This window comes from Myxocyprinus asiaticus, chromosome 9, assembly GCF_019703515.2.
Source record: "Myxocyprinus asiaticus isolate MX2 ecotype Aquarium Trade chromosome 9, UBuf_Myxa_2, whole genome shotgun sequence".
In the NCBI taxonomy this organism is placed as follows: domain Eukaryota; kingdom Metazoa; phylum Chordata; class Actinopteri; order Cypriniformes; family Catostomidae; genus Myxocyprinus; species Myxocyprinus asiaticus.
The window spans coordinates 10,712,509-10,728,841 of NC_059352.1; the positions used below are offsets into that span (position 1 = coordinate 10,712,509).

The following is a 16,333-nucleotide window of genomic DNA, read 5'->3' on the forward strand; positions in this document are numbered from 1 at the left end:
TTCCAACAGTCATAAGTGGGAAACATCTCAGTCTCAGTTAAGAAAATTATGCATATTTGATACAAATGCAAGTGCAGACATGCATAAATAGCAAGAAATAGAATTAAATAATCAAAAATAGACTTTAGGAGGTGATTGCACACAATATTGCTGTCAACACTGTCACCTTAAATCAAGGTAAATACCAATCCCAGCACAGAAGTATCATGTGCTGATTGACTTGCAATCATTTTCTTTTACAGCTTATTGTTCGTTGATATACTACAGAGTAAGATTTTACAGTAACAGATTTCAGTAAGGCACACAGGACATGCAAATTTTACAGCATAAGTACAGTTGATACTGTAGTATATATTTTGTTCAGACCGGTCTGCAGCCAAAGGCTTATTCAGTCTGTTTCTGTTATTAGTGGCACTGTTCACAGTATCGAGTGGGAACAACCCTGAGTTCATTAAGCAAGTTTTAAGGTCAAGCAAAGATTTGCTAAAATACAGTACACATAGTATTTTCACACACAGACATAATAAATAAAGATGAACAAATATTTCAGAAGATCTAAGGATTTTGGTACAAAGAGTCAAGAAGAATTCTGTTTTCTTCAAGGAGTGTATTTTAAAGTATATCATGTGTGATCAAGTTATAAGTAAAGGTCAACATAACAACCGTCACCTCTTTTCAAGTGTTATTTGATGTCTATATTATCAATATACAGTAATCATATCCCTTGCAAACAAACTGTATGAACCTACACTTAACCTGAGCTTTAACATTTACCTTAAAAAGTTTTGTCTTACAAATCACAAATTCAAAAAGTAATTAAGAAATAAAGTCCTACATATACACAGCCAATAGGAGCTATTGCCAGAATGAGAGTTGACTTAATTTTGATCTCAGTGAGTTAAATGAACCCAAAATGAAAAATCTGTCTTCATTTACTTACCCTCACGGTGTCCAAACCCACATGACTTTCTTTCTTCCGTGGAACACAAAATGAAATGTTTTGAAGAATATTCATGCTGCTCTTTTCCGTACAATGAAAGCATATAGTGTCGTTAAAATAGTCCACGCGATCAAGATTAAATATGCAAAAGCGCAAGTGAGGTTTGAGAACTACACAGAAGGGGAAGATTTTTAGTGACTAATGATGCATTTCCATCTGTTCTTCACACAAAGCTATTGCAAGTTTTCTGAAAACTTGAAATATAGTGCACAGGTTGCATGGACTACTTTCATGGCACTTATATAGTAATTTGTTTTGTCCTTTTTGGAGCTTGAATGTGCTTGGTGAACATTCTTTAAAACATATACTTTATGTTCCTTGACGGTGAGTAAATGATAAGAGAGTTTTTATTTCTGGAGGAAAAGTTCCTTTAATGTAAGGAAGTTAAGCGTTTGACTGGCCAAATTTAACCAGCTAATTTTAACTGGTTGGTGGACACATCCTTATTGAAAAATGGTGGAACAGAGATAAATATTTCATGAGCTCTTGGTAGTTTTAAATGACCTGATCCATTTGATGCTTTTGGCCATATAATGTTTCAGTGTTAAAAGGGTTGATTCACTCCAAAAGGTCCTGGCGAAAGAAAAGTTAGAATATAAAGAAGAAATACTTATTAAATATAATGATCAATTACTGTATAATAATGTGTTACATATCAAATCAAATAATAAATTAAGTATTCATAAATAAATATAAAAAAACACAATATGGTTTATAAATATTATAATGAAATATAAAAATAATGTTAAATATATTTAATATAAACGACATTATATATAATACAAGTTATTATTAAATAATATATTTTTTTAAAATAATACAACATACTCTTATAGTAATACACTTATCTATAGTTATTTGTAAAATATAATAGTTTTTAAAATTATAAGAACTTTAAATGTTTTGAAGGCAACTACGTTTATAGTGTCATAACTACTAGCCTCATCTGAATCATCGTTTTCTTCTCTAGCTGCATTTTGCTCTTCCGCTTGTCGCAGTTCCGAGTATCTATATGTCGCATTACTGAAAGAGAAGACATTTATAAAGAATAAATGAATAAATAAAAAATGTAAAACAGTACATAAAGTACACGAATGGAGTATTGTTTATACTTTTGCGGGCAGCAGTATTTCCGTATGATGAAGGCAGCAGCCGCTACTGCAGCTATTGCAACGATCACAACAGATGCGATCACTCCTGGATGAAGTCTTATCACCTGGAAAACAACAACCTCAAATCAGGTATGGTCAATATTGAGTATGTGGTAGCATATGCAAACGTGTGTTGTTACTAGAAAAGTGACTGATGCAACTGAGTCGATCACTAACCTGTTGATCGACTGGTGTTGATGTGGGGTTCTCCATACTTCGTAACGGTCTGGATTCGCTGTATGTAGATGACAGCGGTAAGGCGATTGCTAACTCTTCAAGAACAGCGTATATAAACATAGTTAATAGCATGTTTGAGTGGTGGTTTAACTTGAACAATGTTATAGCCATAGTTGTTTACTTCCTAGTTATTGCAGCTGTCAAATGACGTAAGGGAGCAACGGACGCGTGATTGGTCGATTGTGTTGCAACGTCAAGACTTCCGTTAACATGACACTGTAGAATCGCTTAAAATCATACAGTGTATGAAAATAAAGAATGAATACGTAAAGTTAAGCTCATTATGCCATAGGATTTATTTACTTATATAAATAAAATAAATAAAAATGATAAAAATAAATATAAAAAATAATACTAATAATATATAATATAATTAAATAATACATTATATATACAGTACCGGTCAAAGGTTTTGAAACACTTACTGATTCTTTATTATAATTTGTTTTCACATTTTAGAATAATAGTAAAGTCATCAAAACTATGGAATAACATAAATGGAACTATGGGAATTATGTTGTGACTAAACAAAATCCAAAATAAATCAAAACTGTGTTATATTTTGGCATCTTCAAAGTAGTCACCCTTTGCCTAAAATTTGCAGACATGTACTCTTGACATTTTCTCAACCAGCTTCTTGAGGTATCACCCTGGGATGCTTTTTAAACAGTATTGAAGGAGTTCCCATCTATGTTGGGTACTTATTGGCTGCTTTTCTTTATTATTTGGTCCAAGTCATCAATTTCAAAAACTTTTTTTTTTTATTATTAACTTTTAGTTTTATAATGAAATAAATTAATATGGTGACACAATTATATTTTTGTCTACAAAACTAATTTCAAACATTTAAGCATACGCCTTCAGATCAAAAGATTTTTAAGATCATGTGAAACATTTCGGTCAAGCGTTTCAAAACTTTTGACCGGTAGTGTGTGTGTGTATGTATATATATATATATATATATATATATATATATATATATATATATATATATATATATATATGTATGTGTGTGTGTGTGTGTGTGTGTGTGTGTAACTTGTACATCAAATGTTCATTTAATATCAGTTAAATTAGATAAATAAATAAATAAATAAATAAAAACAACAACACTAAAACTGTAGGTCATTCAGCTGTCTGGTTTATTTATTGAGTCATTATATCATATCTTCTTAAATTATAGCTCACAGCCAACAATTTTAATGAATTATCTAAAATGAAAAAACATAGTAAAATCAGTTAAGATAAATGTACACTTTACACATCAAATTCCCTTTAAAGGACAGCATAGCACTTGCACCAATCCATACATGGGGGCAGTATAGATCAGCTGTCTTTTTCATGTCTGTAGATGTAGCTCATCTCAGATCAGAGCAGCTCATAATATTTCCCAGACTGTGGATCAAAATAACATTTGAGGCAGGAATCATACATTAAATTGAGAAACTCCTCTCCCCCACTGGTGTTGCATAATTTAGACCCTGTGAATAGTGCAAAAAAAAGTTATGTGTAAAATAAAAACAAAGATTCAATTTGTCCTATCACTGTAAACTTTAAGATACCTTCATTAATGAAATATCAACCATGAACCTAATTTGACCAGTTCTGTGACCACATATTATCTCTGTACAAAAGAAGCCTAGTTGAGAGTCTTTCTCAAACATGATATAATTTGCAGAATATAATCCCTGGATGATTTTCAAGTGGTATACCTTTGGTTGAGACCGTGCTGTGGTCTCCTTTCCCATCTGCCATCTGTTGATTTGGATGAACTATCGGAGGACTAAGGACATCCATCCATTCTCTACAAGAGGATCAAACCATAAATCATCAAAACCCTACCAGATTCGACACACTTGAATGAATTTATGTTTCTCATGATCTTACAAAACCTTTTGAACCAAAGGCTCATGCTTAAAAGCTTGAATTAGTTTTGTAGACAAATAGGCTATACATTGTGTGTGTGTGTGTGTGTGTGTGTGTGTATATGTATACACACACACACACATACATATTTATTTACAAAACTAAAGTAAAAAAAAGATAAATCTTTTTGAAGGATGACCAGAAGGAAATGTGGAAAAAGAAGACAACAAGTGCCCAGCATACATGGAAACTTCTTCGAACCCAGTTAAATTTGGTTGCGAGAATGCCAAGAATGTGCAGAGCTGTAATCTAAGCAATGGGTGGCTACTTTAAAGAAACTAAAATATAAGATATTACCATAATTTCATTTATGTTGGATCATAGTTTTGATGACGTAACTATTATTCTAAAATGTGGACAACAAAGTCTCATGACAACCTGTAATAAAGGTGCAACTTTAAGACAAACCAATGAACACAGAACTTCAGATCGATAAATGACAGGCATCAGATTTTAGCTAGCCTAACACTTAATTTAACAAAGGAAATTTTGGAGAACAAACCCCGTTTGTTAAGATGTTTTCTTTTTCCCTCGTTACACAAAAAGTTATTCTCTTATTAAAATAATGGTTAGGTTCAGGGTTTGGGTCAGGAGATAGATGTAACAAAGGATAAAAGTTGGAAAGGAGGAGGCGAGAACCGGCTTGACAATATAAATAATCTTTTAATAAAACAAAAAGACACAAACATAAACACATGCAGGACAGCTGCCCATAACTCTCTCTCGAACTGCTGCCTCCGGTTGCCTTTATCCCTTTCGAGGGCTTGATTAGCCTGATTAGGGGCCGGGTGTGCAGCATCATGACCTGGCCCCACCCTCCTCCCTGCTACAATAGACTTTATGGTTAGGTTTAGGTTTGGGTTAGGGGTTAAAGTTAGGAAAAATCGTAATAACATTGTTCATTGGTTTGCTTATTTTTGTCTATGGTGTAAAAGTTGTAAGTTTTTGTATAAACAAACTTGAACGATTTCTTACTATTTCGCCATCTCTTATTACAACTTGTCATGACTTTTGGTTGAAACCCATTTACATATTCAGGTCTTTAGAGACCTGGCACTTATATCTATCAAAAATTGATGTACAAAATGGCCAAATAGTGTAAAATTGTAAAAAAATATTTTCAAGACAATTAGAAAACAATAAAATAAAATATATTTTGATATATATTTATGTTTTATTTATTTATTTTTTATAAATGAAAGAGATTATGCAACAAATCAGGACAAATCAAGAAGGATTAATTATTTTCACACTGAAATTTCATGAGATGCAACTGTCTGTCAAACACATTGAGTTACATATAACACATAATCTACACAAATCTAATGTATGTGTAATTTATGTGTAGCTTAAGTGTATCTTATGTGTATTTTCTCAGGCACTTGTTGAGTCTAAATAGATGTAAAACTTAGATTATTTCAGCAGTACACCCAAATGACAATAGTCATATCATACTTTTCATGTTTAATTCAATGTTGTTTCTTCGTCAAATAGCAATGTCAAATGTAAATCAGGTTAATCACTGAAACATCAGTGCCACCTTGAGTAAGAAATAACATGTATATTATGTATGTGTACACGCATATAAAATACTGATAACAATTTATTTATTTTTTTGCAATTTTGCCATTTTTTGTGTGTTAGTATTTATAAGATAGATTGAGGAATACTAAAGAGGTGTGGGCACAACTCCCAAAAAATGGATGAGGTACAGGGGGTGGAATGAGGTATGCGTTTAAGTGTTAACAGAGCATCAGATTGTATATAAATCACAAATTGCCATGCAATCAACAGTCCTCAGCCAGTTATGAACAACAGATATCACTTACAGTGTAATGGAGTTGTACTATTGTTATTAATCAAAACATGTTATATTATTGGATGAGGCTCCATCAAAGCACATTTTCTAAATTCTTTCCAAGCCTCTGATGGGTTACCTCTTGTTGTGAATGAATGTCCCCCACTCTGTCTGTAGCCCTTGCTCATATTCTCTCATTTACATGACACTTTTCTAGGCAACATGTGGTGTTGATGGACAGGCTCCCTGGTGGGATGGGAGGGAGGTGGATGATGACCTCCCAGTGTGCTCAGCTGCAGCAGTGACAGGTAGGTGACACATGCAAGCCTCCGAGCACATGTACAAATCCTGCTTATTCATTGTCCATGACAACCATTCTTAATTAATCATCGAGGCGTGGCAGTGTTTCCCTTGACAGGAAAAGTTTTGCATAGGACACTAGCTGTAGGTATGCTGAGAGATTGTGTTGAGTGTGTAAAGAATTACAAGCTCCATAAATACTTTTTAAAATTATATAAAAGTTAAAGGGTCTACGTAGTGTAAAATGCTCATTTGTTGTGTTATGTAGTAGCAGTTACTTCCTAAACTGTGTTCGGATTATTACTTGAACTATTGTTATTTTGTATATTTTTTTAACACTTATTATATTATTATATTTATAATAATAATTATTATTATTATTGTTATTATCATCATCATAATTATTATTAATATACATAACCATAAATGTGTTATAACCATAAACATTATTTTTTTACATGTAATTATTATTTCTATTTTAGTATTTATTATTATTACCATTATTATTATTTACCCTCTATTTTTCAGGTTTATAACATAATTTCTTATTTCAATTATTATTATTGATATTTTTTTATTATTATTTCTATTGTAATATTTATTATTATGTGTCCCTTTAATGTTTCAGGTTTATAACATCTTTGTTTCCAGTTAAATCAAAATGAGGACACTTTTGTCAAAAGTTGCAGCGCTCCATTATGCAGACAGTCTGCCAGTTGGTGCACTGGTGGCAGCTCAGTCTTTTGAAGACTGACACAAAAAATGTGTTGAATGTGCCACGCATTTTCCTGTTTTATTCTTTGATGTCAAGAAGTTATTCTTTATGTTCTGTAACTGCTGAATTAAATTGAAAAATGAGATATTTCAAATGTTCGGTGTCTAAAATGTGACCATCATCGTGTTACAAAAGTCCAAATTGGTGAATTTATTTAAAAGGCCTGAAGGCTAGAAAGAGTTGGATGAACTCACGAGCTAAAGTTAATTTATGCTCTAGCCTCAACACTCAAGAAAACACAAAGAATAGTGATTAGAGTTATGCCTTACAGTTATGATTTAGGCAGGCTAAAAATCTTTTACCTGGGATTAGAGTGAAGAAGAGGGTTCATTTCTTTCTGGTAGTGCTGGCCTTGTTCAACTGGCTGTGAACCACAAAGAAGATATGTATAAACACGTATACATTATTCACTTATAATCTTGCTCTCTGCCATAGCTTTCAAGTTCCTTTTGTTTTCCACAGAAGAAACGGAGTAATAAGGGTTTAGAACATCATGAGAGTGAGTAAATGACCCTTGTCATACAGTTTTGGGCATGTTTTGTCATACTTATTGCCTGATGGTGGCAGTATTGCTATGCGTTCACAATCTTTCAGCCCACTAATTTGCTTCTCAAGACCACACACACCAGACATGATTAGCAGTTGCAGCATATCTTTCTAATCAACAGACAGCAACAACAACAACTAATGGATAGGGTCTGATGTTGCAATGCCATGGGAGTTTATTTCACTCTGGCCTAAATAGTGTTTTTTTGTATGTATAAACTGTTTGACTGTCCTTCCTAGTAGTAAACACAGTATTAAAATTCACCCTCTGTAATGTGCCCACTAGCTCCAGAACATGCATACTAGACACTAGAGTTACTTTCCAGTGCTGTAGTTAAGTGAGCCAATGAGGTTAACATCTGTAATTATAACTGTACTAAACGACTGTATAGTGCATGTGTGTGTGATGGTGGTGTAGGCCTACCAAAGGAATACATTGAGTCCAGGTTGAGGTGTCATCACTACTTGTACTTAAACTTATGTTGCAATGGTGAACCTGAGAGAAGATATGAAATATAATTAGTTACTGGTATTTTGACTCACAAAACCTGTCTTTGCCATATCACCCCAAGAATAAAGAAATAAGAAACAATATTTTGCTCAAAGCTGAAGTGTGTAATTTCTGCGACTAGAGCCACCAAGCAGAATGGAAAAATAAACAATTGTTTTCAAACAGATTTCCGAATACACCCTCTGTCTGCTATTGGACGAACAAACAGATAATCCTGCTCAAAACTCACGCTGTTGGTTGAGCCAATATTGCTGTGTCGATTTTTTTTAAGTTACATTATTTACATGAAAATTACCCCCCCTCCCCCACTACAAATAATAATAATAATATAATCTCATTCTCATTACTATAATGTGTATAGAATTTCAGTCCTTTTTTACTCTAAATCTCTACTTTCACTTTTACACCTGACAGCCACTTGTGGTGCCTGTTAATTTTACTTCTGAAAGTGAAAGTGTAGATTTAGAGTAAAAAAAGGACTTACATTTTAAACTGTTTCTCACCATCACCTATCATATCACTTCTGAAGATATGGATTTAACCACTGGAGTCATATGGATTACTTTTTTTGCTTCCTTTATGTGATTTTTGGAGCTAAAAAGGTCTGATCACCATTCACTTACATTGTAAGGACCTACAGAGCTGAAATATTCTTCTAAAAATTTTGTTTGTGTTTTGCTGAAGAAAGAATGTCATGCACATCTGGGATGGCATGAGGGTGAGTAAATAATGAGAGAATTAAAATTTTTGGGTGAACTATCCCTTTAAGTTAAGACAAGGGAAAGTCCCTTTCAAGGCAAGTCAGTCCACTTGGCAGCCATCTTTTGAATGCTTCCGGACAGCTATTGTCTAAGCGGCAAAAAAGTTAAGCTCCTGTCAACTTGAATGGGGAAAGACCAAAATCTCCAAAATGGTTGGTCAAGATTACGATCAAAGAACATATTTCAAATCAGCAGTTAAATTTGACAACAATGTTATTACTAATTGTGCTTCTTTAGCTCAGATCACACTATAAAATACTATTTTTTTTTTATCCTGGTCCAGCTCATTCGCATGTGTGTTCTTGAGTTGACTGACTGGTGATGTCTGTATCTAAAAGGCGATTGCTCATCTAGTTGTCTTGATGCAATCTGTATCCATTTTCACCATTTTCCTACCTGTGACATGCTAAGGCCCGGTCCGCCCATGTCTTCTTCCTGCTCTCTCTTCAGACTGGCCAACATTCGCAACTCATCTTCCTCATCCTCTTCATGTTCTTGACTTCTCCTTAGATCAGGCCTGCTGGAGCCCAGAGGTAGAACCCTTCTATCGACCCTCACCTGTAAGTCCCAAAAACCTCATTACTTCATCAGTGCCACTTTGTTATGAGAATGATCGTTACTGGATATGGCTAATTAGCAAGCAGTCAGTCAGAGCTTGCAAACTAATTGGCACCCCCATTAAGGCCAAGACATAAGCAGGGATGGCTGCCTGCTGCTTACAAATCCACTTACATAAAGTCCTACCTAGATGTATGAATGACCTTCCAGATCAGCTCACCAAACCTCAACAGCATAAAAGATATGTACCATCTTTAAACAGGTAAAGTGGTGTTTTGGGGCACGAGTAATGATCCTCCGTAGTTCCCACATAAAACTCCATTTATGACGTTTAGTTAATTAACATTTTAGATTTGCAGTAAGAGTCTGTGGCAATTGTACCAAATGTACTGTACTATAAAAAATATTTTTAATTTTTTTCTGATAACCTTAAAATGTGCTTGATGTGCTAACATCTAAATTAACTGGTTTTGTTCAAGTCAAAAATATTATTTAACATGACTAAATCAACCTGATTACATTAGGTTACACCAACAAAAGTAATTTTTAAGGATTAGTTCAAGTAGAAATGGATTCTTAAGGTAACAATGGCAGGTTACCACTTTTTACGGTGTTGCTTAACTGGTAGAGCATGGCGCTAGCAACGGCAAGATCATGGGTTTGATTTCCAGGGACACAAACCTGGTTAAAATAATTACCTTGTATGCACTGTCGATTTGAATACAAGCATTCAATTATAATGTGATGTAAATGCGATGCACTTTACATTTGTTTTAAAGCTCTATACTCATTCTACATGCCAACAATTGTTTCTGTTTTTATTTCTAATAATAAAGTTTAGAATAAACATCTGAGCCAGTTGATACTTGAATAAAGTATAACTGAAAAAGATTGAGCTATGAAAGAGCTAGAAATTTCTTGTGGTAGTGTAAAACTAAAAACCCCAAAAATATAAAAAATTACAATGACAAACAAAAGAACACTGTGTCCAAGCCAGTGGCAATACAATTTTCCAAATGCATCAGAAATGCAAGGGCACAACCCACTCCCCTCTATCTGAATGGATTCATATAAAAATATCCAGGTGCTCCTTCCCCTCCACCTCCTGGCACAACACGGCTCCCAACCCCCTGTCCGACGCATCGGTCTGTTCAACAAAAGGGAGAGAAAAATCAGGAGCATGTAACAACGGCCCACCACAAAGTTCAACTTTGACCTGCATAAAAGCCTGCTGGCACAGCTCCGACCACTGGACCAGGTCTTGGGCTCCCTTTTTATTGAGATCAGTCAGGGGGCTGGTGATGTCCGAATAATTAGGCACAAACCTCCTATAATAGCCAGCCATCCCCAGGAACTGTCTCACCTCCTTTTTGGTCTTGGGTCTGGGGCAGGCCGCAACCGTTGTGGTCTTATCAATTTTGGGGCACACTTGCCCGTGACCCAAGTGAAACTCCAGATACCATACCTCCACCCGTCCAATTGCGCACTTCATGGGGTTTGCCGTGAGTCCCGCCCGTCGCAGCAACTTAAAGAACCACCCCCAGATGCTGCATATGCCGCTACCAATCATTACTGTATATAGTGATGTCATCCAGATAGGCAGTGGTGTATGCAGAGTGCGGTCTGAGGACCCGGTCCATAAGGCGCTGAAATGTAGCCGGGGCCCCAAACAAACCAAACAGAGGGGTCACGAATTGGTGTAAGCCAAACGGTGTGGAGAAGGCCATTTTCTCACGGGACACTGGTGTTAAGGGGATCTGCCAATAACCCTTTGTTAAATCCAGTGTAGAACCACCTCCGGCCCAAGCTCCTCCCTCTCTGGTACCACTGTCGCCAAAGCCATGGGGACCACCTCCCTCCACGGTTTTAAGAGGCTGAGGTGGTAAATTTGCTGTGCTCTGCCCCTATCCGTAATTTAGAGCTTGATGTGGGTTGTGTAAATTCCCATAACCGAAATCCCCTGTTATACAGCCGGGTCTTACGCTCTTGAGCCTGTAGCAAATTCTCCTGTGATAGTTGCCACAATGTGTGGAGTTTTGCTCTCAGGTCAAGAATGTATTCAATTTCGTTTTTGCTGTTTGAAGGTCCCTCCTCCGAATTTTCCCTCACGACATCTAAGACCCCGCAAGGCTTACGCCTATACAATAATTAAAATGGGGAGAACCCTGTGGAGTTTTGCGGGACCTCTCGAACTGCAAATAACAGGGGTTCAAGCCACTTATCCCAATTCCGAGCATCTTCGTGCACAAACTTATGAATCATGTTTTTCAAGGTTTTATCAAACTGTTCGACCAAGCCGTCAATTTGCGGGTGGTACAGGCTTGTCTGAAACTATTTAATACCCAATCATTTGTACAGCTCGTGTAGTGTACGTGACATAAAAGTAGTGCTTTGATCAGTGAGGATTTCTTTCAGAATCCTTACTTGGGAGATAATTCTGAAGAGTGCCTCCACAACACTATGAGTTGAGATGTTGCACAAAGGCACTGCTTCCGGATATTGCATTGCGTAGTCCACCAGAACCAACACAGAGCGATGCCCACATGTCGTTCACTCTAATAGCCTGACAAGGTCCTTACCAATTCTTTCGAAGGGGACCTTGATCAAAGGAAGGTTTGGCTGCAACCCAAATCCACCAAGGCCTGGTATGTACCCCTGTTAATACTCACGGGTATGCGGTATGTCCCAGCTTGATCGGGGGCGGCCTGCGGCGTGTCGGGGACCCAAACCAATGTCCCCACCCCATCATTGGGTATTGGTCCCGGAACTGCCTGGGCTCCCCGCAGCTCCAACAGACCGGCCCAGGCTTCACGCCTGCACCCGTGACAGCGGGTCCACCACCCTGGGATTGAGAGCAGAGAGGGGCAGGGGAATGTGCAATCGCTGGAGCCGAGGAGCTGGTTTGGGAGGGCCCCCTCCCTGTTTCCAGGAAGGCACTGCTGCTCGGGTGTCTGGCCTACCCGTTGCAGGATGGCTTTCCTCAAGTTTGCGTACACCAGGAGGCTCTCCACTGGTAACTGCTATGCCGCAAGTTGGGCTTCCCCGGACAACAGTGGGGTTAATCAGACCGCCCACTGGGTGCTCGGCCATACGCATGCTGTCGCCATCAACTCAAAGAGCTCCAGGAAGGCCTCTGGATCATCCAGGGTCGTGGTGGCAGCACCCTCCTGATTCAGCAAGCTCCGGAACACCTGCCGATCCTCTGCTTGGGCCTGGAGGAGCGCAATGAACCGCTGCTCCTGTTCGGTCCAGGAGGGCCTTGAAGGTCTTGAACATGTCCTCCAGAGGTGAGGCATCCATGGCGGCGTTCTTCCTCCCTTAATCCTGCATTTCGGCACCAGTGTAACAAAGTTCACAGTTAGGGGAAAGGAGGAGGTGGGAGACGGCGAATCCAACTCAAATGGTGTGTTTATTTTAAACTCAAAATCACACTTTTCAGTGGCAATAGTCAAAATCACGCTTTTCAGTGGAAACAGTTCAGCACAGTCTGTGGGTGTGTGTGGTAACTCTCTCTCCCCTCACTGGCATCTGGCTCGCTCTTAAAACCCGTCTCCACTCTCACTACAGTGACAAACAGCTGTTAGAGACAATCATTGCCGGGTGATGATCCTTACTGTTCTCATCTCCTGTTCTCGCTCTCCATTCACAAGTTGGTGCTAAACCACGCCCCCACCACCACAAAGCCACTCTGCTGGAGTGCACCAATTCAGCTCAAGTATGTACTTGATTTGATCCCCTCTAACCTTGCATGTATTGCGTGCTAGTTACTCAAAAAAATATTTCATCCTCATATTTACAGACCATATGATTAGTGTGGGCACCTACACAAAGCTCATGTTCGGCTTGCTATGTTTTTGGGTCTATTTCTCTACCTCTACCTAGATTTGCCTTCTTGTTAGATTAGATTTATTAGATTAGATTTAGACTTGTTTGAATGCCTTTTATGTATTGTTTTTGTGTTGTTGCAAAGATATCATTTTATAAGATATTTCCTTATAAAACAAAAGATTTGTCTTCATCATGGTATGAAATTGACTATACTTGGAATGGCATTCTAACATACTACTAATTAGTTCTGCAGTCTAAACTGTAGTATGTACACTGTGCACAGGTTTTCTGTTGCAAAGAATTCCCAAATGTCCTATTACTTTTGCCAAAATGTGCGGTATTGAAAAGACTTGACCTTTCATTTTCAGTGTGATGAAGTAATGAAAGATGGAATTTTAAAACATCTCTTTTTTTTTACTCATTATTTGATCAGACTGCCAAAAATGAAGACATGTTAACACAAAATTGAATTAAAAATGCAGAATTATTAATTTTGAAGATGATAACTAGACAACACTTATGACGTGCAATGTGATGAGGTCATGTGACAAAAATGGTCCATACTACTGTTAGAAATGTTGCTAACACTTTACAATAAGGCTCTGTTTGTAAATACATTAGGTACCATGAACTAACAATGTACAATGATTATTTAAAGCATGTATTAATCGTTGTTAATGTTTATTAATTTACACTCACTGAGCACTTTATTAGAAACACCTGTATACCTACTTATTCATGCGATTATCTAATCAGCCAATTGTGTGGTAGCAGTGCAATGCATAAAATCATGCAGATATGGGTCAGGAGCTTTGGCTGTTGTTCATATCAACCATCAGAATGGGGAAAAAATGTTTATATCAGTGATTTCGACCATGGCATGATTGTTGATGCCAGATTGAGTATTTCTGTAACTGCTGATTTCTTTGGATATTCATGCACAACAGTCTATAGAGCAGGGGTCGGCAACCTATGGCATGCGTGCTGACATTGGCACGCGGATGGGTAATCACAGAGAGGAGTAGACTATTTTATTGATATAAATTCTGCACCTGCATTCCAATCAACACCTTGATGTAATCCTTCCTCACGATCATGCAGCGTGTTTTCATGAGCTGAATGGGAGGCCAAACAAGAAGTTAAAATGTGATGAGACTGCAGTATACCCAACAGACGGAGGACCATTTAGTAGCATACCCATAGCTCGTGCATCACGAGCTGGCAGCTCTTCCCTTTTGGTTAATCGCGCGAGTAAACGCACCCGCCTTGCTTCGGTCAGGCTGCGTGGATGACAGTCTACATTCCATGTTTCATTTGTTTCTTTTTGCTTTCAGAACAACACGTGATGTAATAAGGAAAACACCTCTATTAATCCTTGATATTTCCAACCCAGCATACAGGTACACCCTGATTAAACCATGGGCTCACTTAAAATGACATGAATCGATTAAAATAGAAAACATAAAAATCATGGGGTTCAAAAATCTGAGTCTTTTCAAAATATAAATTAGACCTGGAAATAAGGTTTTAGGATTTTGCTGGTGCAGTTCACCAAAAAGGGCTAAATAGTTGATTGGCTTGTGATGAGAGAATGGCTTGCATGAGGCTTTGGATATGCGTCAAATTTCGACACTGTGTTGACTTTTCTATAATTCACACAGAATCGGACCAAGCCTTCACTCTTTTGTACCAGAACCACCAGGCTGGCCCAATCACTGTGGGATTCTTCTATTATCCCCATATCGAGCATGGCCAAAACTTCTTCCTGTACTATCTGTTTCTTCTCTTCTTGTCCATGCCAACTCTGTCAAAGGGAACCTCAATCAACGGAAGAGGGTGCAATGGTGTGGAGTGGCCGGTGGATTCACCAGCCGACATTTGCGGCATGTCGCACACCACCGGCTAACAACCCCGTGAATGCACAGCCAATAGAAACGGGCCATGTGACGGCTTAGTGTTTTCCCCTGTCCCAAATGACTCGTCATCGGACTATGATGAGCTGCCTGGAACAACATTTCCCGATGGCTCCTTGGTACTAACAACTGGATTGTATCTTCTTTTGTCTGAGCATCCTGCGTCACTTGATGCAACCGATCGTTTATAATTGAGAAATACAGATATGTGAGTGCGATGCGCGGCTGAAGGCGTTCACCATCAATTACTTTTACTTGGTCAAATGCGTGCTTAAGAGTCTCATCTCATGTCTGCTCCAGAGGAAAATCCCCAGCGGGAATTCCCTAAGGGCTGGGGAAGTCGAGGCTTCCCCATCCCTTATGTCATCCTGATTCAGAGCTGACGTAGACAGCCCTGGCTCCGCCTCCCCGTCAGCACATTGCACACCCCACATTGTCCCACTGTATTACAGGACCCAACCATACACAACCCTTTTTTTTTGTATTTATTTATTTATTTTTATTTTATCCCCTTTTCTCTCCAATTTGGAATTCCCAATTCCCACTACTTACTAGGTCCTTGTGGTGGCGTGGTTACTCACATCAAACCGGGTGGCGGAGGACAAGTCTCAGTTGCCTCCACTTCTGAGACCGTCAATCTGTGCATTTTATCACGTGGCTTGCTGTGCATGACACCGCGGAGACTCACAGCATGTGGAGGCACATGCTACTCTCCGCGATCCACGCACAACTTACCACATGCCCCATTGAGAACGAGAACCACTTAATCGCAACCACGAGGAGGTTACCCCATGTGACTCTACCCTCCCTAGCAACCGGGCCAATTTGGTTGCTTAGTAGGCCTGGCTGGAGTCACTCAGCACACTCTGGATTCGAACTTGAATCCCCAGGGGTGGTAGTCAGCATCAATACTCACTGAGCTACCCAGGCCCCCCACACACAACCCTTTTAACAATTCGGGAAAAGCCGGCCAATTAGTACCCAAAATTAGTGGATGGGTGAGGTGGGAAATAACCATAGCCACAATGT

The 16,333-nt window shown here is 38.3% G+C and overlaps 1 protein-coding gene across 1 annotated transcript in view; it reads right to left on the reverse strand.

The window, feature by feature from the left end:
• Nucleotides 1–3,534: 3,534 nt before the first annotated feature.
• The window catches only part of LOC127446497 (protein CFAP20DC-like), a gene marked incomplete at its 5' end in the record, with an annotated part of 30,675 nt that continues 17,876 nt past the window's right edge, over nt 3,535–16,333 (reverse strand). The window contains 5 exons of the mRNA XM_051707461.1: nt 3,535–3,869; nt 4,101–4,192; nt 7,490–7,551; nt 8,158–8,229; nt 9,402–9,563. Of these exons, the coding sequence (XP_051563421.1) occupies nt 3,757–3,869; nt 4,101–4,192; nt 7,490–7,551; nt 8,158–8,229; nt 9,402–9,563 (501 nt within the window). The remainder of the gene's footprint in view (nt 3,870–4,100; nt 4,193–7,489; nt 7,552–8,157; nt 8,230–9,401; nt 9,564–16,333) is intronic.